Source organism: Baudoinia panamericana (genome assembly GCF_000338955.1).
Source record: "Baudoinia panamericana UAMH 10762 unplaced genomic scaffold BAUCOscaffold_5, whole genome shotgun sequence".
NCBI classification, from domain to species: Eukaryota; Fungi; Ascomycota; class Dothideomycetes; order Mycosphaerellales; family Teratosphaeriaceae; genus Baudoinia; species Baudoinia panamericana.
Genome location: NW_006911261.1, coordinates 25861 through 52206, shown reverse-complemented (window position 1 = coordinate 52206; position 26346 = coordinate 25861). Strand labels below are relative to the sequence as shown.

At 53.9% G+C, this 26346-nt stretch overlaps 13 protein-coding genes across 13 annotated transcripts; 6 read left to right on the top strand and 7 right to left on the bottom strand.

Annotated features, from left to right (window-relative positions):
- Positions 1–120: 120 nt before the first annotated feature.
- Positions 121–1631, bottom strand: BAUCODRAFT_68817 (uncharacterized protein; the record flags this gene model as incomplete). Its single annotated transcript, XM_007677275.1, has 2 exons — positions 121–1430; positions 1478–1631. 2 exons carry the CDS (start codon positions 1629–1631, stop codon positions 121–123), a joined length of 1464 nt encoding a protein of 487 aa, XP_007675465.1.
- A 327-nt stretch (positions 1632–1958) lies between these two features.
- Positions 1959–3498, top strand: BAUCODRAFT_106051 (uncharacterized protein). Its single transcript, XM_007677353.1, has 2 exons — positions 1959–2520; positions 2568–3498. The coding sequence occupies exons 1-2, from the start codon at positions 2199–2201 to the stop codon at positions 3290–3292; spliced, it is 1047 nt and encodes a 348-aa protein (XP_007675543.1). The 5' UTR covers positions 1959–2198; the 3' UTR covers positions 3293–3498.
- A 650-nt stretch (positions 3499–4148) lies between these two features.
- BAUCODRAFT_121449 (uncharacterized protein) lies at positions 4149–5833 on the top strand (the record flags this gene model as incomplete). The annotated part of the gene is made up of 3 exons (XM_007677352.1): positions 4149–4796; positions 4852–4945; positions 5007–5833. The coding sequence occupies 3 exons, from the start codon at positions 4149–4151 to the stop codon at positions 5831–5833; spliced, it is 1569 nt and encodes a 522-aa protein (XP_007675542.1).
- On the bottom strand, positions 5830–6984 carry BAUCODRAFT_68239 (uncharacterized protein; the record flags this gene model as incomplete). The annotated part of the gene is made up of 3 exons (XM_007677226.1): positions 5830–6224; positions 6279–6758; positions 6819–6984. The coding sequence occupies 3 exons, from the start codon at positions 6982–6984 to the stop codon at positions 5830–5832; spliced, it is 1041 nt and encodes a 346-aa protein (XP_007675416.1).
- A 445-nt stretch (positions 6985–7429) lies between these two features.
- BAUCODRAFT_431770 (uncharacterized protein) lies at positions 7430–9749 on the top strand. Its single transcript, XM_007677351.1, has 7 exons — positions 7430–7673; positions 7734–8213; positions 8265–8631; positions 8688–8857; positions 8908–8955; positions 9007–9590; positions 9698–9749. Exons 1-6 carry the CDS (start codon positions 7599–7601, stop codon positions 9379–9381), a joined length of 1515 nt encoding a protein of 504 aa, XP_007675541.1. The 5' UTR covers positions 7430–7598; the 3' UTR covers positions 9382–9590; positions 9698–9749.
- Positions 9750–10048: 299 nt separating this feature from the next.
- BAUCODRAFT_32643 (uncharacterized protein) lies at positions 10049–11473 on the top strand. Its single transcript, XM_007676964.1, has 4 exons — positions 10049–10362; positions 10424–10553; positions 10622–10931; positions 10987–11473. The coding sequence occupies exons 1-4, from the start codon at positions 10158–10160 to the stop codon at positions 11110–11112; spliced, it is 771 nt and encodes a 256-aa protein (XP_007675154.1). The 5' UTR covers positions 10049–10157; the 3' UTR covers positions 11113–11473.
- A 48-nt stretch (positions 11474–11521) lies between these two features.
- BAUCODRAFT_42445 (uncharacterized protein) lies at positions 11522–13215 on the bottom strand (the record flags this gene model as incomplete). Its single annotated transcript, XM_007677144.1, has 2 exons — positions 11522–13026; positions 13101–13215. Coding segments are annotated over 2 exons (1620 nt in total), but the record flags the coding sequence as incomplete, so codon positions are not given.
- Positions 13216–14031: 816 nt separating this feature from the next.
- On the bottom strand, positions 14032–14940 carry BAUCODRAFT_147096 (uncharacterized protein; the record flags this gene model as incomplete). Its single annotated transcript, XM_007677350.1, has 1 exon — positions 14032–14940. The coding sequence occupies one exon, from the start codon at positions 14938–14940 to the stop codon at positions 14032–14034; it is 909 nt and encodes a 302-aa protein (XP_007675540.1).
- Positions 14941–15324: 384 nt separating this feature from the next.
- BAUCODRAFT_431278 (uncharacterized protein) lies at positions 15325–16976 on the bottom strand. The gene has a single exon (XM_007677349.1). It carries the CDS (start codon positions 16715–16717, stop codon positions 15710–15712), a length of 1008 nt encoding a protein of 335 aa, XP_007675539.1. The 5' UTR covers positions 16718–16976; the 3' UTR covers positions 15325–15709.
- An 82-nt stretch (positions 16977–17058) lies between these two features.
- On the top strand, positions 17059–17661 carry BAUCODRAFT_23319 (uncharacterized protein; the record flags this gene model as incomplete). The annotated part of the gene is made up of 3 exons (XM_007676918.1): positions 17059–17151; positions 17316–17396; positions 17452–17661. 3 exons carry the CDS (start codon positions 17059–17061, stop codon positions 17659–17661), a joined length of 384 nt encoding a protein of 127 aa, XP_007675108.1.
- A 156-nt stretch (positions 17662–17817) lies between these two features.
- Positions 17818–23176, bottom strand: BAUCODRAFT_106032 (uncharacterized protein; the record flags this gene model as incomplete). Its single annotated transcript, XM_007677348.1, has 2 exons — positions 20001–23176; positions 17818–19943 (listed from the first exon to the last, which is right to left on the bottom strand). The coding sequence occupies exons 1-2, from the start codon at positions 22906–22908 to the stop codon at positions 17818–17820; spliced, it is 5034 nt and encodes a 1677-aa protein (XP_007675538.1). The 5' UTR covers positions 22909–23176.
- A 113-nt stretch (positions 23177–23289) lies between these two features.
- Positions 23290–23891, bottom strand: BAUCODRAFT_32638 (uncharacterized protein). Its single transcript, XM_007676963.1, has 2 exons — positions 23753–23891; positions 23290–23698 (listed from the first exon to the last, which is right to left on the bottom strand). The coding sequence occupies exons 1-2, from the start codon at positions 23878–23880 to the stop codon at positions 23650–23652; spliced, it is 177 nt and encodes a 58-aa protein (XP_007675153.1). The 5' UTR covers positions 23881–23891; the 3' UTR covers positions 23290–23649.
- Positions 23892–23969: 78 nt separating this feature from the next.
- On the top strand, positions 23970–26233 carry BAUCODRAFT_574670 (uncharacterized protein; the record flags this gene model as incomplete). The annotated part of the gene is made up of 3 exons (XM_007677347.1): positions 23970–24504; positions 24702–24930; positions 24983–26233. The coding sequence occupies exons 1-3, from the start codon at positions 24461–24463 to the stop codon at positions 26231–26233; spliced, it is 1524 nt and encodes a 507-aa protein (XP_007675537.1). The 5' UTR covers positions 23970–24460.
- Positions 26234–26346: the final 113 nt, after the last annotated feature.

Here is a 26346-nt window from a genome sequence, read left to right as displayed (position 1 = left end):
GGCTAGAGAATCGACAACGATCATGATAATCGTTACACACTGCTCGACCAGAGTAACAAGTGTGTATACATATATACTAGTCTGCTTGCTTTGCTTCTTGTAAACAGCTCTCCTGCATCCCTAGAGTGTATACCTGTAATTGGCCTGAATCTGCCACTTGCTAGCAACCACGAGCTCCTCTTCGTATGAAGTAGCGGCAGCGCGGTCGAGTTTACGGTTCCTCCATTGCAGCACAAAGTGCAACACCGTCGCCAATACGATACACGCTGCACTAAACGCCACGTTTGCGACATTGGCCTGCCAGTAACGAGGGCCCTGACTCTTTGGATAGAAGTAGCTGGCATAGATGGATGCGAGATTGGATCCAGCGTTGACCACTGCATAAGCGACGGCGCGCTTAGCGGAAGGTCTCGGAAGCGAGGTTGATACCCACGACAAGATGCATCCGAAGCTGCCATAAACGCTCATCATCATGAAAGTAGCTGTGTAGCGTGCAGCGGTTTTTAGAGTGACGGCAGAGATGATGAACCCGATCGAGCAAAATATCTGCGGCCAGACGATATGGAGCCAGCGCTCATTGGTGCGATCGGAGTGCCAGGAGTTGGTGATGCCCAGAATGGCGGCGAACACGTAGGGAGGAGCTGACAGAAGGAGCGTCTTGCTGGTGCCGTAGCCGAGCGTCCTAACGATTGTGGGGAAGAAGTTCGTAAAGGCGGCTGCTGTGTTCAAGCCAAGTTGCATAAACCAAATCAAGTAGAGGACCGGGTCTGCGAAAGCCATCTTGAGGCCGTGCCAAGCACTCACGGAAGCATGCTTGTCTTCTTCGCTGGCTTCTTCGGCAATACGTAGAATTGCGAGGTTACGCTCGCTTTCGGACAGCCACTTGGTTGTGGCCGGGTAGTCCGGCAGAACAAAGAGCGCGACAACCGCTACAGGGATCGTGGCTGTGCCTTCGATGATGAACAACCAGCGCCAGGATGGAAGTCCGGCAAGTCCGTCCATACCGCTCATGATGGCACTGCCGAGGAGACCACCAAATGCTCCAGACATTTGACCGGCGGCGTACAGAATAGAGATTCTCTTAGCGAGCTCTTTCTTGGTATACCATGAAGACAGCAAGAATAAAGCTCCTGGGAAGAACGGAGCTTCCACGAAGCCTAAGCAGAAACGCAGTGCAATGAGACCCGAATAGTTCCGCACGGCGCCAGTACAGGCGCTGACGATGGCCCAAGCGCACATGACGACCGGCAGAAAGAGCGACGGGCGAACCTTGTCAAGGATCATGTTGGTTGGGATCTGCGTCAGGATATACCCGACAAAGAAAATGGAGATGACGGTGTTGTACTCTTGAGCGCGAAGTCCAGTATCCTTTTCGAGCGAGCCGAGTCTGGCGGTGGCAATGTTGTTCCGATCGAGGTAGTTGAGCACGTCTGAAGATTGTCAGTTGCATTCACCCGCCTATGCTGAAGTGACTGACAGATCAACATCATCATTGGCATTAAGCGTATGTCGATCTTCCGCAGCAGCTTCTTCTCGAGGTCTTCGCGAGAGCCATCGCCAATATCGAGGCCGACCTCAAGAGCTTCGACGGTCTTGACCTGCAGGTCGTAGTCTTTAATGCTTGATGACATGACGGCTTAGGGTGTTGAGGTGGATAAGGCTCACTTTGAAGAGAAGGAGAGATATCGATAACTCAACCTACAATATGTTCTGTAGAGCACCATCGCCATATATAGGTTGGCTTTGATGATATTGAGTTCGTTGTCTCGGCCACGTTCTCCGCAACGTGGGAACGGCATGTCTCCATGGGGTACGGATTCCACACGTGTGTAACCCGCATTGTGGAAGAGCCAGAAGAGACAAGAACTCGAGCGATTGGCTGGCATTGACTTTCGGGTACTGCGAGCCGATCGCAGATACCGTGTGGGGAGATGCCGAGCTTGGCGACGGTCGTGAATGGAACCTTGTCTCTCCCGCCGTTGTACCACCTGCATGCACGGATGATCACTGCAATCAGGTGTACCGAGCTTTTTGGCGACGACCTGAGTCGAGTCCTTGGGGTCACAGTGCTATACCTGGTGTGCATTATCCTTAGCTTACATTCTTCTCTGACATAGGTAAGTAGACCAACGCAAGCTGAAGCATTCTTACTGCGCAATAAAAGCTTTGTGTTGTCGAGATCTGTTTGGCTTTCCAGTATGTCAGGATCAGCAAAGCCAAGGGTTCTTCACATTGGTGATCCAGTCGAACATAACCATGAATTGTACAATCGACTGGCAACCGAATTCGATTTTGTCCGCCCAGCAACCGACGAGCGAGAGCGGGAACCGTTTATGAAAGCCTTGAAGGAGAAGAAATGGGGTGACTTCCATGCTATCTTCCGTCCCTTTTGGAACAACGGAGGCGAAATGGGCCAGTGGGATCATGAACTTATCTCGTTGCTGCCATCCTCGGTGAAGGTCTTTGCCAGTGCTGGCGCCGGATACAACTGGGCCGACGTTGATGTGTTGGCGGACCACGGTAAGTCAGGTGGCCCAATATGCCCACTCGTCAGTAACGGTGATCAGGTATCCTTTATTGTAACGGCGCCGCTGCGTCCTCTGAAGCCGTTGCCGACATGGCTATCTACCACATCATCAGCGTCTTCCGGAACTTACAATGGAGTCAGCTTGCAGCTCGCTCATGCGATCCGGATCAATTCTTGGAGGCGCATAAGTTCGCCACCATGACTGCTTGCAACCCTCGAGACAAGATCCTCGGAATCGTAGGCCTTGGCAACATAGGCTACACCATCGCGAAGAAAGCTTACGCGTGTTTCGGCATGCAGATCCATTATCAGGACCTGTACCGTAAGACTCCAGAACAGGAGAGCGCTGTTGGAGCGACCTTTCACCAATCCCTCGACGAGATGCTTGGGGTCGCAGACTGTATAGTCCTGGCTGCACCATTCTCCGGCGAGACGTTGATAAATGCAGCGAAGTTGTCAAGATTCAAGCGCGGATCAAGGTTAGTTAACATCGCTCGCGGTGGCCTGATCGATGAAGACGCTCTAGTAGCTGCGTTGGAAGATGGGCATCTATTTGCGGCGGGGCTCGACGTCCATGCAAACGAACCTCACGTGCATCCTCGGTTGGCAGGCATGAGGCAAGTCAACGTGACGTCTCATAATGCTGGGGGCGCAATCGACACCAGGATCGGTTTCGAGCGGTTGGCAATGGAGAACATTGAACGCGTCCTGACCGGCAAGGACGCGATAACGCCAGTCAACAAGCACTTGCTGAAGGTGAATTGAATCTTTCGAGGGTGCTGGGCTCAATAGCGCGCATATCATCAAGCGTCGTATTAGACGCGACGGGGATGCTGGAGAAGAAGATTGAGGAGTTGTTTAGTAGCGCACGGATTTCGCTGGTTGTACAGTTCTTGGTGCTCATCAAGACTCAATGACTTTAATTCTAGTCTATACAAATCTTCACATTATGTACAGTAAACACACCTTCCATGATCGTGAGGAACATTCTAGCATTGTCACTCCACGTTGCGTGCGTGACACATCTGCGCCAATGCGACGTCTGTTAGGTAAAGGGTGTCCAACAATGAACGGATTAGACGGGGGAGGTGGACCGCTTCCCCTCACGCGCCCCTCGAAGACTGGACGTGGAGGCGGTGATGTACAGTATTCCATCCCCCGTAGACTAGCTCCGTCGGCATCAGATCTTGGCTGCCATGACCGACGTCTGTTCATCGATCGGCACTCTAATACCGTTTTGTATTCGAGGCGCCGAAAGGTGTCGTAGGCCTTTCCTGAGCTCATGACGCCGCTACGAAATTGGGGCACATCATGTTCACTTCATGGAGCCGGCACGATCCCGGCCGAATCTTGTCTCGTCGAACGCCGCGGACTAAGCAGGCATGCTTGACCTGTGAGTGTTACAGAAGACTTGCGGCCAGATGCGCCATCGTGACGGCGGTGATCATTCAGAGCTGCCTACCGTCCCGGACCTCGCTAACAGTCGAACTTTTCACACCCAGGCAAGCGGCGCAAGGTCCGCTGCGATGGTCCTGCTGTTCAACACGACGAGCAAAAGTCGCGTTGCTCCCATTGCCGCAGATTACACCTCGCCTGCGAATGGGCCAGAAGCCCGGCGACCATGACAACTCAAGTGCACGCGGGTCGTATGACCTCCTCACACAGCGACAGTGAGCGATCTCAGGTGCAGACGCATGAGCCTCCAATACTACACGATTCGTCCGTCACTGGTGATAGCAATGTGAATCCGGAATTAGATCAGATCTTCGACTACGCCTCCTTCATGTGGACCGACACGGGCGCTTTCGACTTGCGCAACGATCCATTCGGCCAAGGCGCTTCACAAAGTAGCAACGTCCTAAACTCGCCAATTGCGCCCTTGCTTAACGGCTCACTCACGAACGCATCTGGCTTGTCTGAACCTTCGCCGGCAACGGTCCAGACCGACGCGGACCTCTTGGAGACATTCGCCGGCTCGAGCGCGCCACCTATCCTTGCCCACATAGAAACCAAGCTGAGATGGTCGGTCTTGCGGAAGCTGCTTTCGGACATGGCTCGCACATCGTCTGTGGTGCGCAATTCGGTTCTAGCTTACTCTTCTCTGAGTCTCGCAGAAGGGCGGCGACCCAACCAACAGCATGTCGCTCACTACGATGAGGCGAAAGAATCTTTGAAGGTCAAACTCACGGAGTCTCCTTCGCAAACGGGTGGCTCTCAAAGTCAGGTGGAGCACTTGCTCGCAGCTTCTTTCTTGCTCTGCTACATCGATGTGAGTGGATGCGTGCTTACGTCTCCAGAAATACTGAGGCGCTGACACGGCACAGCTGGTGACAGACCGGTCAGAGCAAGCACACGCAACCTTGAAGCAGGCTCATACGACGGTCAGACACCTACCCAGTGACTCACTCACTCCGCTGAGTAAGTAGACGGCCCCGGCTCAGAGTGGGGATGATCTGAACAATTATTGACTCATGCGTAGACAGGCGGCTGATCTCCTGGCTAAGGCTTCTCGATGCCAGGGCCGTGAGCGCCGGCGGAGAAGGTCGTTTCCTGCGGGACGAGACTGATACACTCTCCAATGCAGAGTTGGATTCCCCTTATGAGGAACGTACAGATGCTTACGATGATGCCGACACCATCCAGGAAGCATTGCTGGACGCCCTTTCTGCCCCCGGTACCGTCTTCTTCCATCGCATCCAGACTTTCATGGGCCGGATCTCGCTAATTGACCCTTGGCACCGAAGCAGAGGTACGGTCGAGGATGAGACACAAGTCATGGGTATTGCTTCCAAGATCAGTTCGGATATCATCAAGCTATATCGTCACCGACCACCGCTTATGGACTTGGCCATCAAGGGGAGCCTACGTGAGCCATACCTACCTTCAGCGCTCGCCGCCAACGTCACCCGGACTTTGAGAACATACCTGGCAAACTATTACGCATCGTTCGTACACCTCCATCGCGTGGCATACAAACACCTACCCCAAACAACAAACGTCACAAGCGCCATCAGCACGATACGCCACATCGCTAAGGTGATGGCGGAGAGTCAGACTGTGCAAGGAGATCCACTTCCGGTGAACATGTTGTGGCCGCTGCTAATGTGGGGATGCGAAGAGAATGCCACGGATGAGCGAGCCTGGATCACCGCAAGCATTCGCAAGATGGGAGGTGTCGCTACTAACGCCAGCATCACCGCTGATGTGTTGGAAGAAGTTCAGCGAAGGCAGGATACTTCTGGAGCCAGAGTGGATGTACGCTCAGTCATGGAGGATGTCTTCCACTCTAGCTTTGCAATCGTCTAATCTAGAACGTGCAACGAACGCTTCAGCAACGCCGATTCATCTCCTCGACTCTTTGCCGCTAACGAAAGGCGCTTCTCGACCGCAACAAGCGGCGCCATTGTTCTCTCGATCCACAGCTGCCGAGCCTCATCCTCGAACGCGGGATATGGCCTCCTGCAGGCTGCGCTGGACTCTGGATACCCAAGCATTCTCGCTACGATCCATTTTGTACCGTTGATCCCACCCTTTGCGAAGCCCCACTCTACTTTAGCGAGCTCAAGCTGGAGATCTTCCGCCTCAGCCCGTTTGCCATGAGTCCAAAGGTCGTACAGCTCTACGCATGTTTTCGGATACAGGTTTGCAAGCCCGGTAATACAACCTTGGCCTCCGGTGGCAAGGCAAGGAATCAGCCCTATACGCACATGCATTAGTATCCTAATACGGACGGTGACCCCGAAGTGCTTACAGTCAGACTGGCCAGCTAAAGCAGCAAACTCCTCTGGTGGGAAGTCCGCCGCAACGCGGGCAACTTTGGCAATGCCGCCGCATGTCAACTTGACAGCTGCAATGTTTGGGTGCTTCCCTAGGATTGCGAGCATCTCCGAATTGACGTCGAGACCGGCCACCACGTTCGGGAAGTTGTAGATGCAGACTGGAAGTGGACTCTTGTCGGCCACCTCCGTGAAGAACGCAACGATCGCATCCTGGTTCATCGCAAAATGGAAGTAGCTTGGTACCAACACCAATGCATAATCCGCACCAGCCTGATGCATTGCCATCGTGTCATCGACCACATCTCTCGTCGAACCGCCGTTGCAGCCAACAGTGATCGGCAGGCTTTGCTGGCCTTGGATGCTGTCGGAGACCTTGCGCAAGGAGCTGACAAGTCGGGCTTTCTCGTCACCCGTCAAGGTGGCTGCTTCTCCATTCGTTCCCGCAATAACGACTAAGACGCCATAAGCGTCACTATCAGGCTTGCTGGACGAGCCGTGTTAACGAAACGTACCTCCGTGCACACCGCCGGCAATGAGGAAACGGAAGTGCTTCAGCTGGACATCCCAATCAATTTCTTGCCGCTCATCGTTTTGAAAGAAGGTCAACGATGGCACATGGACTCCACGTGGGTACGCGACCGGAGCTTTGTGTCCGTTTGAGGTTGTTTTGGCGACCATTCTCACCAACGCTTACTGGTGGTTTGCTGCGGAGAGACAGACCTCAGATGAATGTTACATGTAAAAGATGTCTTGACAGGAGCTTGGATTCTCGAGCTATGTCTCTACTATTTCTCACGGATTGGGCAGCTACCGAGCGCAGACCTTACACGGTCACGCCGAGGGTGAACGGAACGTCGACTGGAATGACAGACGAATGGACTCGACGCCTCTTCGATCTAGACGATTTGGCGGCAGCAGAGTTGCCGTTTCTGGTGACAGCCATGTCCACTTGAACCACAGGTCGATCGAATGCTTAGTTGCCTTTTCGGTCTAGAGGTTCGGCAACAGCGGAATCACCGTTTAGGGTAATGCCGTGCATCAGGTGATCTTCCTACGGTGTAGGCATTCTCCGCATGGAGACCCCAGCTTGGATACTTAGCACCGGAGGGTGGCGCCGAGGGTCAGAATACTTAAACACATACAACATTCGAGCAGATTGAGCCCAGGACGACTCCTCACCTTCAATTACGGTCCAGAGCAACGCATACTCCGGGACGACCTAGACAACCTATCGTCATATCTGCCAACGCAGACAATAAGTCCCTCCAACCTACCCGTTCATACCACTAGCCATGCAGGGCAACGCGTTATGCCTGATGCTAACGGTGACATGCGGACTCTCGTACCTGTTGTATGGTTACGATCAGGTGAGGGCGAACACACTCCCTTCATTGCCCTCCTTGCAGACCTGTTGCTGATCGCTGCAGGGGTTCATGTCTGGCGTGCTAATTGCGAACGGGTTCTTGAGAACGATGGGATACCCCAGCACATTCATGCAAGGCCTGGTCACCAGCATTTACGAAATCGGTTGCTTTGCTGGCTGTATCAGCAGCATGTCATTCACCGAGAGACTTGGACGGAAGAAGCCTATCTTCATCGGCACAATACTGGTAATAATCGGTGCGGTGCTGCAGACAACGTCGTACTCCTTGGCACAATTCTTCGTCGGTCGAGTGGTCGCTGGACTTGGAACTGGCCTGAACACCTCTCTGATCCCAGTATGGCAAGCCGAGACGCTGCCAGCGAGTAAGCGTGAGCGCTTCGGCACAATCCAGTATCTCCTGGTCTGCACTGGCGCTTCCATCTCATACTGGATGAACTACGCACTTAGCTTTGCAGGCGGTGAGCTTGAATGGCGCTTCCCCATCGCTGCGCAGATCATATTTGCCCTTCTTCTGCTCGCATTCGTCAGTCAACCCTGCTTTTGCGTCGATGACCCATATATTAATGGTGCATAGCTCCCATTCATGCCCGAGAGCCCAAGATGGCTAATGGTGCATCAACATCCAGACCAAGCATTGGCAGTTTTGATGAAGATGCACGGCACATCCGACGCGCAAGACAATGAGGTCCAGCTCGAAGTCTCTCTGATCAACCAGGCAATCGAACTCGAAGATCTTGCCGGTGCCAACAATTGGCGCAACTTATTCACCAACCGCAAAGATACACAGAACCTCCGTCGTCTCATGCTGGGCTGGTGGCTGATGGCCATGGTCATGCTCTCTGGCGTCTGCAGCATTGGCTACTACATCTCGTACCTTTTCGAGACGTCAGTCGGCCTGTCACACGAGCTGTCGCTGCTCCTGTCTGGCTTCAATGGCCTCTGTACGTCGCTCCAATCAGTGCAAACACAGTGCAAACGTTCACTGATCTCTTCAAAGGGTACCTCGTCTCCGCAATACTCCCATTTTTCGTCATGCGCTACATCGGCAAGCGGTGGTGCCTCATCATCGGTGCTTTTGGCATGGGGTGCTGCTTCTTGACCATGGCTTTGACCATCCGAAATGGAGGCTATGCGGCGTCCATGATCTGTGTCATTGCTTTCTTCTTGGTACAATCTCTACACGTTTGGTGTGTCAGTATAACGCTTACCGGTCACAGTACTATACCTTCTTCGCGCTTGGTTATCTCGCTGTACCTTGGCTCTACGTAAGCAATAGTCGCTCGCTCCTTTCATCATACGCTGACTGACATGAACAGTGCGCTGAAATCATGCCGCTCCATCTCCGCGCGAAAGGCAACGCCATTACCACGAGTTCGAACTGGATCTGGAACTTTATTACCGTCATGATCACGCCCTCCACCATGGGAACACAAGGCTGGAAGGGCTACCTAGTTTTCACAGTGTTCAACTTCACCTTCATTCCATTCATCTACTTCTTCTATCCGGAGACATCGGGTCGTCGTCTCGAAGAGATTGACGCGATCTTCTACAAGACTAGCCCGATCGTTGCAGGAACGCAGTGGGCGAAGCGAGGCAATTTCGACGCGGGGGTGTTGGGACGTGTTCTTGCGGAGAAGCTAGACGAAGAGCCCACGAAGGGAATCACTGAGCACGTGTCCAAGGTGGAGTGAGCAGGGTCGAAACGGTCGAAAGTGGACGCCATCTTTACCATGTCTGGAGCCTGATGCACGTCTAAAAAGCCTGTGGTGACTGGCAAGCTGCGCAGAGACTTTGGGATATGCAGCTAAAGGTTGCATCACCAAGTTGTCAGGCCGCATTAGAAGCTGAATGTGTAGATGGGCAGTTCGAAAGGAGAACCTTTATTGGTGTGTTTTCACCAGTAAGTCTAGCAGTAATGCTTCTTCATGCTGTGTCTCGAAGCCCGAGGGCATATTGAGATCCCTAAATGCCTTGGCGAAGCACGCAATGTGAGCTAACCTAATGCAGCCCGCTCGAACCGTTTGATTGGGTGTTTATTAGGATCAAGGATCAACGCAGACAACAGCGCGCCTTGAGTCGGGAAACTTTCACTTCACTTCCTTTTCTTCTGTGCCTTCTCTTCCATCGTCGCTTGACAATGCCGCAAAAACGTACAATACCTGTCGCAAGCATATTGCTGGCCCGGCGGCAACGTTGTTATCAAGCCGTTGAGGAGCAAATGCGGGCGAGGTCGGCGTTTGCAATGTTGGGATGGTGATTGGCCAGTGGGCAGCGCTGCGCAGGCCGTAATTCTTCTCCAGACGAAAGGCTTAAGGCGATCATGTGTTTCGCTGTAGAGCAATGTGTAAGCGGTCATTTCCCTGATTTGCCTCTGCGATACCTTTATCTTCCAGTGGGTTTCTCTGCATATATACTCTCTCTTCTCTCTGTCTTACGCACTCCGCGCCATCGGACTATGGCATCGGCAATGGAGTCATGGAACAAAGCATCTGCGGAAGAGCGCAATTCAGAGCCTGCCGCCCGAAGTTTGCCGCATTCCACACGTTACTGGACGGAACCGTTGCGAGCGGATATGTTCGTGGAAATGCAGCTGCTTCTTCTCACGTTCAGCACTGGCATTCAGGACGCCATATGCTTTCCCGACTTTCACGGCTTCGCATCCAATCAAACAGGTAGGCTACATCTTGGGAATTCAACGAATTGCTGCGGTCCCCAATTGACGTATCTGCAAAGGTAACACCGTTTTGCTCGCGGTCGGACTTGCAGGCAACAGCGGTGTTTTCAATCTTACAAACATTGGACTCAGTCTGGCCGCATTCATAGCGGGTGCTATCTTCACCGGGCAGATCGGTAATCCTATAGGGTGCGTACGTCACGAGGGTGATGAGTCTGAGTCATGGCATACACTGACGATGTGCATCTTCTGTAAAGTGGCACCCGTAGATGGTGGCAGTTTCTGGTCAATATCATACAAACAGCTATGATCTTCGGTGCGGCAGCTATCCAGCACTTACACGGGGTGCGTGAGATCGGGCCATGGCCACACTTCGCGCTCGGGCTACTCGCAGCATCATCCGGCTCACAGGTTGCATCGGCGAGAGCTTTCAGGATGACAGAGATTAGCACCGCCATGGCTACTGCGGCCTGGGTAGATCTGGTCATTGATCCGGCAATCCTTGCCCGCAGCAACAGATCGAGGAACCGGCGCTCGACTTTCCTGATTGCTCTCGTGGCTGGCAGTGTAAGCATTGCTTGAACGAACGGACGCTTAATAGCCGCTAACACTTCAAACATAGTTTGCTGGAGCGTATATGCAAGCCAGAATAGGCTCATCGTTGGCGCTGTTTGTCTCGGGAATTGGCAAGGTGCTTGTTACGATCGCCATCTTGCTAACACGAGCACGGTCAGCAGACGCCAAGTGACCGACTCAATTTCGCGTCTTACCTGAGCGTACGGCATGCCTTGGAAAGTGTCCAAGCCAGCCAGCGAGTCGGATGGAAGAAGAATCTGGCCCGTTCCAAGCCGATCCCCTGCGTCCGACTTGCAGTTGGAGTTCTAGGGCAAGCAACATGCTCACATGGTCATGACTTCATTAGTGTCGAAATGTTGGTTTTGCATGCCGTCGAAGACTGAGTCGGTGTCAGCGCAGCATGGGCACATAGCCGCTCATGGCTATGCCCTGGGAGAATACTTACGATCGAACCAATTCAGATCATTCAGATCTGCCGGTAGAGCACCCATGCTCATGTCAATCCCACTATCATCGGCAGACATACCGGATGACGTCGGCGCTCCAGGATTGACAGGGTCTTTCTGAGTGCCCCGTGGGTAGAATATCTCATTAGCCACCGGCCGCAGACGAGCAAGGGCGCAATTTGCGATCTCCCATCTGCGTCCGAGCGATCTGAGCACGCCTGTCATGAGCGCTACACGGTCCTGGTGCTGCTCGAAGCAGTTACCTGAGTGGGCGTAGCAAGCGGAGAGCTGAACCATGCAGCTGAAGACGAGCCCGCATATGAAGAAAGGTGAGTAGTGCTCAACCGGCAGGGCTGCCAGGTTCGACATTTCTTTCGAAGCAGCCGTCGCTTTGATGGCATGCTGTGTCGACGTAGGAGTGACTGGTGCGATCTCCCTTGCGCATGCGACTTCAGATGCGCTCGGGAAAGTCAAGGGCAGCTCACTTCGTGGGAAGTGCAGCAGGATGCTGGCAAATTGGATGAAAGTGTGGGCCTGAAACATGAGCTGGTCTACCTCGCCCAGCTCATCGAGGATGCCGGCCTTGTTGTCGGATAGGTGATGCCTCCAGCCGGCGATGGCATTATCGACAGCTTGCACTCCATCTGGATGCGCATCGCACGAGCTGGCTACAAGCAGTACACGCGAGATGATACGCATTGCTTCGATTCGGTAGCAGTACGATGAATACTGCTGGTCGTCGTCCGCGAAGAGCCGCTCTCTGAACTGTTGAGGCGTCGGGGCGTCGAGCGGAATGATGCCTTGTGAGTACGAAGGCTCCTCGCATGGAAGTGGTGTACTGATAATGCAGCCATCAGATCTCCAAGAAGGTTGACGGTTGAGCGCCGCGCAATACCCATCAGTAATCCAGAGCTCCCACCAAGTGCGTCGGTGGCTCTCCTCTACAACCGGATCCGAGGACCTCAAGGTCGGGGACTGAGCATCATACATGCGAAGCATCAGAGCATGGTCGATCGCTTTGTCAAGTGCCTTTGATGCATTGCGGAGCTCGTTGCCCGCGTGCAGCACGATTGCGAGCAGCAAGTAGGCTTGTACAGTATGCGGTGAAGCCGTAGGAGTGGCTTCGAGCTCACGCGCTGCCGTTGCTTGAAACGGCGCGGATGGGGCACTTGGGGCCCAATGACTGCCGACAAACTGCACTACGACACGGAGGTAGTTGGGATAAGCATGCCAGCCATGGTGACCTCGCGGTAGAAGGATCGGGTGTGTCGGGTGGAAGTGCGTGTAATACAGGTTGAGCAGATGAGCTTCGGTGTGATCTGCTGATGTAGCACTCTGAGGAGGTCGTGGTGCATCGGCTACACTTCTCACAGTCATCTTATGCGAATATGGTGCTGCTGGGTTGACGGACACTCCGTTAGCCACATTGGGTCTGGGATGTGATGCTTGCCCTTGAAATTGCGGACCCCGACTCGGCGAAGGCACGTCTTTTTGCGATGCTAAGGTGTTTGGAGAGACGCTGGTAGTGAGTGATCCGGTAGTGCCTGTACGTGGTGGCGACAGAACGTCTGCACCCAAAGGTCGTTTCCTCGAGCGACCCACACATCCCCGCCGGCTCGGTGTATAGCTGCAATCGAGCCCTGGATGTTGATAGGTAGGAAAGTCAGCCATGCTCAAACAATAGGCGGTGGAACCTTGACAACGCTTTACTCACCTCGAACGACGCATCGAGAGCATCGTGGCGTCACCGCGTCACACTTGAGGTGCTTCTGTCGGCATTCCAAGCAGGCCAACAGACTAGGTCGTCCCGACTCCGGGGTTCTTGAGCTGTCACTGACTGGCGATGGCATATTTACCATAGAGTCGACCGCGTGCCAAAATCAACGCTTCGGCCTTTCATCGACTCAGTTTGGTTGTGGAATGTCGTCGGCGTCCTAGTGCAGATACGTGCTCTGCTCCTCGTGACACGTCAATGCTTGTGAACGAAAGCTGCGTTCGATGCGCATCGACTGCACCACTTCCGATGTAATTATTACTATGTTGACTCTCGTGGTCGACTATGATAAACGATTCGTGTTGTTAGAACGGCGACTCTCCAAGGATGATTCCCCGAGCCCCGAGTTTCAGACTAGGTTGACAGTGTCAAAGACTTCCCTGGTACAAGCACCGCCAATTTACACATTAGCTCGAACTATTCGAAGCACGGCATCCAGGTACTGTAGTTTGTAGATTGTTATACTAGCCCGTACGCCCAGGAAAACTGTATAACAGGCTCGCGACTCCCACGACAGTGTCCAGCCCCACGCTATTCACGGACCGCTCTACACAGTCCATGATAGTGTATCCGATGAACAATGCTTCGGAAGTGATGTAGGGGACCCAAGTGCTATGCAAACATGATTGCGCCCACATATTGTTCTACAGAACTTACCGCGTCCGTTAGCTTGAGCACGGCTTTGATACCATGCGCAGAACATGTCCCAGCTGTAGCTGTTCAGTCCATTGTATAGCGCTACATTAAGCTCTCCGATAATAGCACAGCAACTAGCATTGAAGCATATTATTGGCAAGCTGCGCCCGTCTAATGCCTCATTAGTCCCGATGCTCTTCGATTGAGCCTTGCAAACAATGCCTTCGCAACTGACCTATTCCACGCTCAGCTCGGCTATGGGAGCAATGTACGCCGCCCTACGAGCCGACTTGATGTTGAAGGAGAGGGTTCGGCCTCGATCCCGTGGTCTCTGCACGCCGCTCATAACAACATTCGCGTCTGCGGCGCCCATCACACCTCTCACACCTCTCTCCCGATACTGCTGTACAGTCGCGAACGGAGTCAGCACAACGTTGTCCTGCTCGCCAGAAGGTGATCCGACGGGAAGCTCAAGCTCGTCGTGGCCCTTGTAGATCCGAAAGTCTAGAGGGAGACTCAACAACCTTTCAGCCGAGGCGATATACTGCTGTTTAGCAGATTCCGTGCAGGGTACAGCTTCCGGTCTCGAACCTGCTGCGTCAATATTGGGGATCGCACCGCCAGCGAAGACGCTACGCCCACACATGAAGCCGATTTGATCTGGCGTATGGCCGGGCAACTGCATGCAATGCATCGTGAGTTCGCCGATCCGAAAGGAATCTGCATCCGAGAAGCTACCATCGAATGCACCGGTAAATCCGGGATCGTACATGCCATACTTCCGCTGGAAGAGGCGTCGTATACCTTCCGTACTCCGTCCAATCGCGATCCGAGGCTCATGGCCCATGTCTCTTAGCTGACTTCGAAGGTACCAGACAGCTGATGCGGCGGAAGCATGCGAATGCGTCTCCAGTATTCGCTCAATGATGTAGCCGTAGTGTTGGACGAGCTTAACAATGTTGTCTGCCGCTACGGTGGAGATGCCGTCTTTCTTCGGGTTATGGTCCAGAACCGGATCAATGATTACCGCACGATGTGTGGACGGACACGCGACTATGTATTGCCATGTCCGTGTTGTATGCTCGAACAAACAGTGAATCTCGGGCTCGCGATTGAAAGTAGCTTCGCTCTTGCGGTCCTCCATAGAACGAAGCAAGAATTGGAAGGAGGCGAGTAGTCAGCGACTAAAGAGAAGAGGCTGGGATTGGACTTGGGAGTAGTAAGGCAAGGAAAAGGCAGACACTGCCTAGTAATGAAGAACGCGGGAAAGTCACTCGGGGAACAACATGAAACGCACGCGACGAGGCGTCTGCAAGATTCCACCGCATCCCATACTCGTTTGCCGTCTAGGAGCTGCCATGGTGGAGATGGAAGGAAGGGGTTCGGCGACTCTCCATTAGGACTCATGCAGCTAAGATGAGGACCCCGGGGCAACAAGGCAATGCGTTCGAACATGCAAAGAACCTCTCTCTTCAAGGCGGCTAGACTTTTTCATGGCCTGGATAACGCTCCCGCTCCCGCATGCATTCTTGTCGCTTCTTCGTTGCCGGATCCTGGTTTCTCATCCGCTCTTTGCTAGACCGCCGGACAATGCCGGACGATGCCGATAGCATTCCGGCAGCACGGTGGCGGATCAATTGATTGTGCAGTAAGCGCCGAGCCTATGAATGCCATTGTTCAGGTCGTACTCGGCCGAGTAGCATCGCGCAGACGACTATAGGCAGCCTCGTGTTCGACGGGGGAAGGTTGGCAAAAATGACAGCTTGCCTGAGCGAAGCAAAAGTAAAACACGATGACCGAGATTTGGCGCCAAGCATACGTTAAACATGACGACGCACATCTACAACAACGCCATTGCTGGATTTGTAGCGCCTCTCGCTATGCATACAAATACCGCCACTCTGCCGGCGTGATCACCACCCTCTCTTCGCCAGTTTGTCGTTTTCACCCATACCGGACACGTTAATGCCTACCATAGCTTCACCGAGCCCCATGCTCACATCGGCAAGCACCTGCGGATCGTTGTAATGCGTCGTTGCCTGCACAATTGCTTTCGCCCGCCTGGCTGCGTCTCCGCTCTTGAAGATTCCCGAGCCCACAAAGACGCCATCACAACCCATTTGCATCATGAGCGCGGCATCTGCGGGTGTGGCAATCCCGCCTGCAGCGAAGTTGACAACCGGTAGTCTCTTTAGCCGTGCTGTCTCCTTCAATAAGGCGTAGTCGCACTCCAGCTGTCGTGCCATCTGTCGAAGGTCTGCATCTGAAGCTGACGACGCCTTCGCAATTTCGGCATTAACCGTCCCCATGTGCCTCACAGCCTCCACAACATCTCCCGTGCCGGCCTCACCCTTTGTCCTGATCATAGCAGCGCCCTCGCTTATCCTTCGCAACGCCTCTCCCAAGTTTCTGCACCCACACACGAACGGTGTATTGAACTGGTTCTTGTCCACGTGATTAACCGGATCCGCCGGCGTCAAAACCTCACTCTCGTCTATGTAGTCCACACCGATCGCCTGCAGAATCTGACACTCAACAAAATGTCCTATCCGCGCCTTGGCCATGACCGGAATCGTAACCGCACGCATGATGTCCTGTACCATGGCTGGGTCGCTCATCCGCGCCACGCCGCCTTGGGCTCTGATGTCCGCAGGTACTCGCTCCAGTGCCATGACGGCGCAGGCACCGGCTTCTTCGGCTATGCGGGCTTGCTCTGCGTTGACTACGTCCATGATCACGCCGCCCTTGAGCATTTGTGCTAGGCCTGCCTTGACGGCGAAAGAGGATTGGGGGTCGTTGGCTGTCATGCTGGATGAAGACTTTTTTGCTACTTGAGGTGCAGTATCGTTGCCATTGACTGCACGATTGGACTGTGACCGGAAGGCAGATGGCCGTTCAGCAGAGCTGCCATTGGTTGCCATACTGTGGAGATACTAGAGTGCGGTATGGATTGCGGCGTTGCTGTTGGACTTGAACTGGTTGCAATGAAATGGATATGCAAGAGTAGTTCAATGAGGCGAGACACGCCCTTCAAAAATGCAAGATGACTACCACCTGGAAAAGTTCGTCCGAGGCTCGATGGAGCAGGCAGATCGCGGGGCGAATGCAGGGACCATGCACTATGCAGATCGGCGCCTAAGGCATGCAAGCGGATTAGGCAGGCACAGCCGTTCGCCTTCGCTGACGCCACCATTTCTCACTCTGCTCACGTGTACATGCTGTGTGTGGGAATGCTGACGGGTAAATCCTAATATCTGAGGTGATGGTGCGCAAGCATGGCAGTCTTGTGCATGACGAGGAGCTCAATACGGCTGCTTGGGTAGCTGCTCGAGGAGCCGGTGTCGGAGCAGCAAAGGTACGCCTGCATCTTCCCTCTATACCGGCGTCACACCGTCCTCAAGACGGTGGACCCATTGCAACCGCGTCATTCGTATTCATCCGTTGCGGAGGACTGCTCATGATCCCGCTTGCCACCTGTTCGGTCTTAGGTTCAGTATTCACTAACCTGTAGTTGTGCAGTGGGGCATTCTCAGCGCCGCAGCAGCAGGCCTGGGCTTCGCCTTCAGCCCGATATATCGTTCGTTGACTTTCCAGTTCAAGGTACGCCGTCGAGCTTTGCTTGCGGAATCGACTGACTTATACATGTCACCATCAGGTCTTCCTTCAAATGAGCGGAATGACAATCGGGTCCATGATCGAAGCCGACAAGCGTCTCCGTGCTCATGAACGGCTAGTTCGACGAGAGAAGACGATCGCACGGGACGCCGAAGTCTGGCGACGATACGAAGAGGACTACCTCGACAAAGCTGCTACCGAGAGGATGCAGCGGCAGCAGCAGCAGCAGCAGCAGAGAGACACGAAGTAAGCGTGCGGTCTCGTATTTTGCAGATGTCTGTACAGTTGCATACAAGTGAATTCAATGACCAAGCGCTTCCCTCCCGTTGTAGGAACGCCTTGCGGATGTGATGAACGCTCAGCAGGTAACAACCAAATGCCATCTACCCCAAACTCTTTGACACACTCAGCTATCGTCAACCAGCTTCCTCGCATCATGCGCTTTCTTCGCCTCCCGCAACAACAGTTCTAGATCGCCGCTCATCTCGCACATCCCATGGAAGATACCGCGCTCATTGTTGACAAGCTCATACGGATCGCCAAATTCCACTACTTCGCCCTTGTCCAGCACAAGGACCTTGTCGTAATCGATGATCGTTTGCAGCCGATGAGCGATGGTGAGTGTTGTATTCTTGATCTCACGAATCGTCTCTTGAATTTTGGCGTCCGTGGCGTAATCAATCGACGCCGTCGCTTCGTCCATCAACAATACCTTCGGCGCCTTGAGCATCGCTCGCGCCAGGCAGAGTAGCTGACGTTGACCTTGCGAGAGATTGCTGCCCGATTCAGCGACTGTGGTATTCAGATTACGGAAGATGTTCTTGTTCTCGAATGCTGCGGAGTCTGTTGGGTTCGAGTTCTCCGCTGGTGAAGAATGCTGCTTTGTTGGCGTGTTAGGGGCAGGTGTCTGCGGTCTTGACGGTGCGGCTGAAGTTGTCACGGACGGAGCGCCAATGAGCTGGACACCGCGGAGCGAAGTATAGATGTCTTCGTCAGTGAAAAGGCCGAACGGGTCCAGGTTGCTGCGAATGGTTCCGGTGAACAAGGTAGGGTCTTGGGGTACCATTACCACATTCTCGCGCAGATCTTGGAGTCCGATGAGACCAATGTCGACATCATCTATCAAGATCTTGCCCTCCTCCGCCTCCAGCGCCCGGAACAAGGCCAAAGCGAGCGAGCTCTTGCCCGCTCCTGTCCTTCCCACAACGCCCACCTTCTCGCCCGGTAAGATCTTGAACGTGATATGCTTGAGCACGAAGTCGAAGTCTTTCCGATAACGGGTGCTGTAGCCGATGAACTCCACTGATCCTTTGCTAGGCCAATTAGCCTCAGGCCTGTTGTCCGGAATAATAGGCGGCGCTTCCTGATCCACATCCAGATACTCCTTGATACGCTCTACAGCGTTCATATTCTGCTCGTTGCTCGCATACAAACGCACAAACCACAACACATTCTCCGTGAAGGTGACGGCGTATGTCATTGCGAGACCCGCAGCACCGGCGTCCACTCTGCCGACCGACAGCACCACGAAGACGCCGGTGAAGAACGCAACGAGCGCACCGACCACATCAACACGAAACGCAAGCCAGCGGTTTGCGGCCCAAAGGTAGATGAAGGGGCGGGAATGAGTGTTGATACGTTGCAGATTCTCGCGGATGAAGCGACGTTCGTCGCCGTAGGCTCGGATGGTAGTCATGCCGGTAAGCGTCTCGCCGAATTGCTGGTAGAGAGGACTTCGCTGAACGGACTCTAGCCGCTTCAAGTCCCGTGAAGAATTGATGTAGAAGGCTCCGATTAGGAAGTATAGGATTGTAATGAAGACACCTGCGATCAAGAAGGCCGGAGTAATAACCGAGATGAGCACGACAATCGTGATGATGGACGCAAGACAGTGTACGACACCCACAGCAACGGGCGCTACTTCTTGATCGATAGCTTCAATATCCTTCGAGAAGCGGTTCATGATTTGTCCGAGAGGTGTCGTGTCGAAGAAGCGGAACCGCGCATGCGTTACCGCTTCCATAAGGTTACGGTGGATGCGTTTCGAAGCTGTGAGCGAGCCTCCGAAAAGCACGCCTTCGCGAGTCAGCGTAATAGCCATGTACGCGATGCCGAGGACTGCGTAAACACCGAGATAGTAGCCGACGTCAACCTCAGAACCTGCGACGGAGACAGAAAGTCCAGTCCTTGGCTGCGACCAAAGTGGGATGCCCCATATACAAGAACCAGTCCTCAAGCAGTTCGTTGATCCACCAAGGCTGCTCTGAACGTGAGTGATCGGCGAGTTCCCGTGACTGTCCATCACCGTGATAGCCTCGCGGCGTGTGTATGCATTCGCCCAATTGCGGATCCAGACATTTGTCGCCACTTGCGAGACCTGCTGTGCGGCAAAGCACAAAGCTGCAACGGTCCAGTACATCCAGCCGCCCATATTACGAAGGTACGACACGATGATCTGGAGCTTGACGGCACCTTCGGCTTTCTTCTCGTCTTGGGACTCAGCCTCCACCACCTTATTCATGCCCGGAATATCTTTGGAAACGATCTGCGTAAGCGGATCACCGTTCTCAAGGCTTGTAGATTCGCGACGTGGTGGCTTGAGATGCCCGTTACCAGTCTCGCTGCTCAAAGGCTGTTCACCACCAATGCCAGAAGGCACTCTCGAAGGCAACGTTGACTGACTGCGTGACACCGATTTTGACTCGAATTTCGACATGTCCTCGGCCACTGCGCCGGACGAGATGACTTCCGTCGGCGGTCCTTGCGCAGCCACTCGGCCGTTGTCTAGCACAACAGCAAAGTCCGCGTACGGCAAGCACAACGTCGCATTGTGCGTGACCAGGATGCACGTGCGATTGTACATTAGCGGGCCCATGAGCGCTTTGTCAAAGATCCACTTCGCTGTATGCGAATCCACAGCGCTCAGCACGTCATCCATGAGTACGTGCCGAGCATTGCAGTAAAGCGCACGAGCCAAGCTTATGCGCTGCTTCTGCCCTCCGGACAATGTAACACCCTTCTCGCCCACCAGTGTCTGGTCACCGGCATCCAGGATTTCTAGGTCACGCTGTAACGAGCATGCAATAATGACGTCCTTGTACCGTCGAGCGTCCCATTTGCTAGCGAAGACAATGTTGTCCTTGATCGTGCCATTGACGAGCCAAGCTTGTTGAGCGCAGTAGGCGACACACTCGACAAGCCCAGTCTCCGGATCCGGCTTCAAGTCCTCTCTACTGCGACCGCCGGGTAGGTAGACAGATCCGTCCAGGATGGTCATTTCGCCCAGCAACGCCATTAAGAGTGACGTCTTGCCGCTTCCAGTAGGCCCAATAACCACGTTCAGCTGCCCGACTTTGAATTGCATATCCAGATCAATCATCTTGAAGTCATCGGCATCCTTTCCGCCCCAGCTGAATGTCGCACGATCGAAGCCGATTAAGGGCTGGCCCTCCTCGTCCTTCTCGTCAGCTTCGAGCTGCTTGTACTTATCCGTCTCTGCCTCATTCAAATACTCCTCCACGCGATCCACTGAGACTTTCGACTCCTGCACGTGGGCTACCATATCGGCCAACTGATCCAACGGTATGCGCAGGAGACTAAACAGCGATAGCGCGGTGAAGGCAATGGATGGCACCAGATCCTTTTTCTCCACGAGAGTGTAGACGAGGAAAGTAAGGAATGTGATGATGATGGGTGCGCCGGACCAGATTGTGGCAGCTATCGCCCATACGATGTAGCGGTTGCGAAGATGTCGTAGCTCAACGACCCGCTTCTCATCGACAGTTGCAAGGAAGCGCTGTTCCCATGCGAAGTATTTGATGATGCGGATGTTCTGCAACACCTCATTGGTGGTATGAATCCGAGCGTCTGTGGCGGCCAAGATTTGCTTCTGCACAGTGGAGAACTGCTTGGCTATCACCATGTTGACCGGCAGTAAGAGCGCCATCATGCCTATGCCAACAATACTACTGAGTCCAAGGAAGAGGTAGAGGAGTAGGATGGCGAGCACGAACTGCACCGGTGTTTCGGCCCACAGGAAGTGCAGGTACGCGCTAATTTCGGCGATCTTGAACGAGTCCACTGCCATGAGGTTGATGATCGCCCCAGATGTAACCTGAGCGTCGTCCGCCGGTGCTTTCTGAGCGTTGTCGTCATTCGGCTTCGTTGTTTCGGCCTTCTTCTTCCGACCAAACGACATGGCCTTTTTCAACAGTCCCTGCTTCGGCTCGCCTTCATCCTTCTTCTTGTCTTGGCCGAGAACCTTGTCCGAGCCGGCGGCAGCCTTGCGGCGCAGTGCTTTGGCGTAGATCTCGCCGATGATGATGGCTTTGATTCTGATACAGATCTTCCGGCCTATCCAGAGCGACTGACCGCTTGCCAAGGCCTCGACCACGCCGGAGACGAACAGCAATATCACGTAAAACCAAGCCGCGTTACGCGGAGTCGATGCGGGGTCCTCAACGTACTGCAGGATCACTTTGAGGAGAATGGTCGGTGCAAAGGTGATCAGTCCTCTAATCACGGCCCATGCGGCTTGAACAAGGAGGCCGTGTCTGAAGTAATGGAGAAGGTGGTAGGCCAAGGACCATGTTTTCTTGACTTGCCGATAATCAGCGAGGATGGCAGCAGCCTTGTCTTTAGCCATCAGGTTCCAGACGTCGGTCATCTCGGTCGTCTTGCGGTAGCCTTGCCAGACGATCGGGTCGACCCATGAGAACGTAACCAAGGAAAGCAGGCTTGCCAGCGGCTCGCGCGACGGCTCTAGATCACCCTCATGTTCCAACTCTACTGCTTTGTTGCCCTTGCGAGAAGTCAAAGCGATCAGCGTGAGAAGTGTGACAAGTGCAAAGTCTGCGATGGTGAGGGCTTGTGTCAACCGGGTCCACGGATGGATGATCTCCGAGCGAAAGAGAAGCACTGTACAGAGCCATTGGAATCCGTATAAGAAAGAAGTATGGTACCACAGGTGCGGAAAGGATAGCCGTGATGATGTGCTGAACAGTAGCCGTGAACTTGTCAGTACGGCAATATATGCCCAGGTTGCGAAACCAGCGATTTGCGCCACCCTGCCTTTCCGGCCCTCGGTGTGCAACATCAAAGCCGCAATATGAATGCCAACTTCCGCAATGACGGCCAGTTCTTCTATCGCGGCAATCACGACCTCACCTCTTGGCTTGTCCACCTCCACCACCGACACTCTGGCCTGGCTGCGCGTCGACTGAAGCGTCAAATCCGCATCTTGCACGTCCTCATCCTCGTCACCATTGTCTTCCTCCTGCTGCTCCGACGATCGTACTCCATTGTGAAGGTGGTCCTTAAGAACAGTATAGCCGCTTTTCCTGCGCGCGCGGATGGCCGAGCGGGCAATTTGAACAAGTAGGAATACCAGTGACAGTCCACATGCTATAAGTGGTAGAAGTGTTTGTAGGTAGTCTCGTTCAAAGCAGCTGGTGAAATCGTCAAGATCCCATACGCCGCGCTTGCAATGGGCGAACATTGTCCGATGGGGTGAATTATGGAAACATCGCAGACCAATGTGGATGTATATCAAGGTTGCGCTGCGATGGCACGGTCACCAGAATGACGCTAGGCTGACGAAGTTTTCGATTGTAGGGAGCGGACGAGTCACCGCAGTCCAGTCAATATGTTACAAGCTTTAATGTCGACAGGAAGTAATGCTGCGAAAGAATCGATAGGTGCATCCACCGAACTTGAAGCTGTCAATGCCCGCCACGCCACTTTCCGCGTGGAGTCAATGACACCCTGCCACAGCAACAGCAACGAACGTTACATGTGCGCCGGTCTCAAACTTCTGCCATTCATTTTCACACGCGCGTAGCGAACAACTTCTCAAGATAGGCTGGGATCAGACCAATGAGGAATTTTGACATATGGAATGACTGTAACGCTACCCGATCATTGCGGTGTACATGACGAACGGCCTCCAAGCCACAAGCCGAAGCTTTACGCTCGATTGGGAAGGTAGAATGTATGACTCTTCCCACAGAGATCCACTAGTTGCAACCAAGACACTGCGAAGGGGATGCTTGTGCTCGAAGATTCTTGCGCGGTGTACTATTCCATGCCTGTAGACCAAGGGTTGATGATACAACATGCAGACTTCAGCGCCACACTCTGATCGCCCGAACGCCCATTGACTCCTCCACCCCGTGCATTTCCCATGTTGTTATTCGAGGGTACCTCGCTACGACTCAGTATGAGTCAGTGTTGTACCCGACTATCTCGCGATCGCATGAGGCTGCCACGGCGAGTACTTGTTCTTCGTCCTGCCAGAAAATCAGTGTTCGATACGAGACTTATTTGACTGCCAAGTCACATACGTGCTGTACGGCTTGTAAGCACTTCTCGTAGCTGACATGACGGGTCGATGCTCCTTGGGCTCCCAGACCCGGACCTGCCGTTGCAGGATCTTGTCCTCGGTGGGTGGCTTGTCGACCAGGTAAGACATCCAGGCGTGCCTTAGTACGTCAGCGTGGGCGCAGCATGCGAAGGCTAGCCTTCACTGACCAGCCGGGCTCTATTTGAGATCTACTCTTCGTTAGCATGCCGTTAGACTTCGCTATACTGCAAGTCGCGACTTACGGATCAAACTCCTTGTCGTGGTAGTCAACCCATCTTGTCCGGACTACAATGAGCCATCAGGGGCTGCTTCTACACACCCTCCATTGCATACTCACGTGGTAGCTCCTCCTCGTTGTTCTCGTAGTACTTATTGCCGTACAAATCCGTGCCGATTAGGGCGCCTCGTTTGGTGTCGCCTAGAGCTCTTTAGCCTCTCAATTTCTTCACCTCGTGCAGAGTCCCTCTACACACCCATATACTATCCGCAACGCATTACAATCAGCCGAATAGCTCTGCCTCGGGATTCATTGTTCCTGCTCGTACCTGCATTTGATGGGCATATTCCTACCCGTTGTTAGCCTAGGCTTGAAGCATTTCTCGACGCAGCTTACCTTGAGACCGATGCTCCGCAAGTTGCGGAGCGTACGTAGAATTGTCGACATGGTTCTTAAACAGTTTGCTGGAGTATGGAATCCGAAGTCAATGTGCTTGACTTGGGACCATTCGAGCAGTGAGCGGAGTTCGGAAGTTGCCGGATCGCTTGACGGGCTGTCAACGCCCCTTGACAACAGCCACACTTTTCCACACACATCGACATGATACCTCGATGATAGTCAGACGCGCAGCGACGCGTGTATGCCACTCAGCACTCCGTCGTCAATTAGCAAGACCGACTAGCCATGGCTGGCCTTCGAGAAGGCTTTCCAGTGGTAGTACCACAACTGCGCCAGGGCCAGCACAGTCTCCAGCGTCGCCACTGGCGAGCATCACGAGCGAGCTCGACAAGCTGACCCCTCGGTTCGATGTGTCAGCGGACGATATCGAGATCATCCGCTCTCCAACCGAGTTTTATGAGACGCTCAAGGCGAAAATCGCTACGGCCCAGCGGAGGATCTTTCTGTCCACGCTGTACGTTGGCAAGGCAGAAGATGAGCTTGTAAGCCCCCCTTGCTTTTGCAATGAACTGACCAGCTGTTGACGATAATCAGATCGATACCATACGCTCCGCTTTGAAGGCCAACGCACAACTCCAAGTCTCAATATTGACGGACTACTTGCGAGGTACCCGCGAGGCACCCGATCCGTCATGCGCCAGCTTACTTGCTTCACTCGTCCGCGACTTCGGAGCCGAGCGCGTCGACGTGCGTCTGTACCACACACCCAATCTGACCGGTGTGCGGAAGGCAGTGCTGCCCAAACGCATCAACGAAGGTTGGGGTTTGCAGCACATGAAGCTGTACGGCGTCGATGACGAGATCATCATGTCTGGTGCCAATCTCTCGAATGACTACTTCACAAACAGGCAGGACAGGTACCATGTGTTCAAGGCTGCGCGGGTGACCGACTTTTTCTACAATGTCTACCGTGCGGTCGCGGATATGAGCTACCGCGTCCTACCGTCTGACCTGGAAGCCAGTGGGTTTGTGATCGAATGGCCGAGCAAGAACGTTGGCCCTGCACCGCTCGAGGATCCGAAGGGCTACATTGCGTCTGCAACCAAGCTGCTGGCGCCGTTCACCAAGCCTTCACCGCGCTTGTCAACCATGGAGAAAGCAAGCGACACCCATGTCTATCCGCTGCTACAGCTTACACCATTGCTGAAACCAGACACCTCGACCGAGCTTCCAGCTCTAACTGGCATCTTGCGGAAGCTCGGCACGCCTGAACTGGCAGGCTCCCGGTGGACCTTCACAGCCGGCTATTTCAACATGACACCCGACGTGCGTCAGCTACTACTCGAGTCTCAGCCTTCATCTGCCACCGTCGTGGCTGCCTCCCCATGGGCGAACGGCTTCTACGGCAGCAAGGGCGTGAGTGGGATGTTACCAGCCGCCTATACACTCCTCTCGCGACGCTTCTTGGATGCTGTCGCCCGTGCCGGTCTAAGCCAACAGATTGTGCTTAAAGAGTGGCGGAAGGGCACCGTCAACACGCCTGGTGGCTGGACCTACCACGCCAAGGGGATTTGGATCACACTGCCAGGACAGCAGTATCCCAGCATCAGTCTTGTGGGCAGCTCGAACTATACGAAGCGTAGTTACTCGCTTGATCTGGAGGCCAACACTTTGGTCGTGACGAGCAATGCCGACCTGCAGAGGAGGCTTGGTGAGGAGGAGAAGTGGTTGCAGGAGTATGCTACGCCGGTCACCAGGGATGACTATGCGAAGACGGAGAGGAGGGTCGGATTGCATGTTAGAGTGGCTATGTGGATAGTTACGTTGGTAGGCGGTGCTCTATGAACGACCTCAATCCTCAAGCGCCTCTGCCATCAAAAGTTTATCGCAGTCGAGGAAGGTTTTAACTCATCCTCGAGCTGGTCCTCTGTGCAGCGGAGCGTTACGAGTCAGCTACA

Bases quoted from the DNA above. Each gene is read 5' to 3' on its own strand.
- BAUCODRAFT_106051 (XM_007677353.1), top strand. From the start codon at position 2,199: ATGTCAGGATCAGCAAAGCCAAGGGTTCTTCACATTGGTGATCCAGTC. The intron at 2,521-2,567 runs GTAAGTCAGGTG...AACGGTGATCAG, and splicing joins TGATGTGTTGGCGGACCACG to GTATCCTTTATTGTAACGGC.
- BAUCODRAFT_32643 (XM_007676964.1), top strand. From the start codon at position 10,158: ATGGAGTCATGGAACAAAGCATCTGCGGAAGAGCGCAATTCAGAGCCT. The intron at 10,554-10,621 runs GTGCGTACGTCA...TCTTCTGTAAAG, and splicing joins CAGATCGGTAATCCTATAGG to TGGCACCCGTAGATGGTGGC. The intron at 10,932-10,986 runs GTAAGCATTGCT...CTTCAAACATAG, and splicing joins TTGCTCTCGTGGCTGGCAGT to TTTGCTGGAGCGTATATGCA.
- BAUCODRAFT_32638 (XM_007676963.1), bottom strand. From the start codon at position 23,880: ATGTCTTACCTGGTCGACAAGCCACCCACCGAGGACAAGATCCTGCAA. The intron at 23,699-23,752 runs GTATGTGACTTG...ATTTTCTGGCAG, and splicing joins GCTTACAAGCCGTACAGCAC to GACGAAGAACAAGTACTCGC.
- BAUCODRAFT_431770 (XM_007677351.1), top strand. From the start codon at position 7,599: ATGCAGGGCAACGCGTTATGCCTGATGCTAACGGTGACATGCGGACTC. The intron at 8,632-8,687 runs GTACGTCGCTCC...ATCTCTTCAAAG, and splicing joins GTCTGGCTTCAATGGCCTCT to GGTACCTCGTCTCCGCAATA. The intron at 8,858-8,907 runs GTACAATCTCTA...TACCGGTCACAG, and splicing joins GTGTCATTGCTTTCTTCTTG to TACTATACCTTCTTCGCGCT.
- BAUCODRAFT_431278 (XM_007677349.1), bottom strand. From the start codon at position 16,717: ATGGCAACCAATGGCAGCTCTGCTGAACGGCCATCTGCCTTCCGGTCA.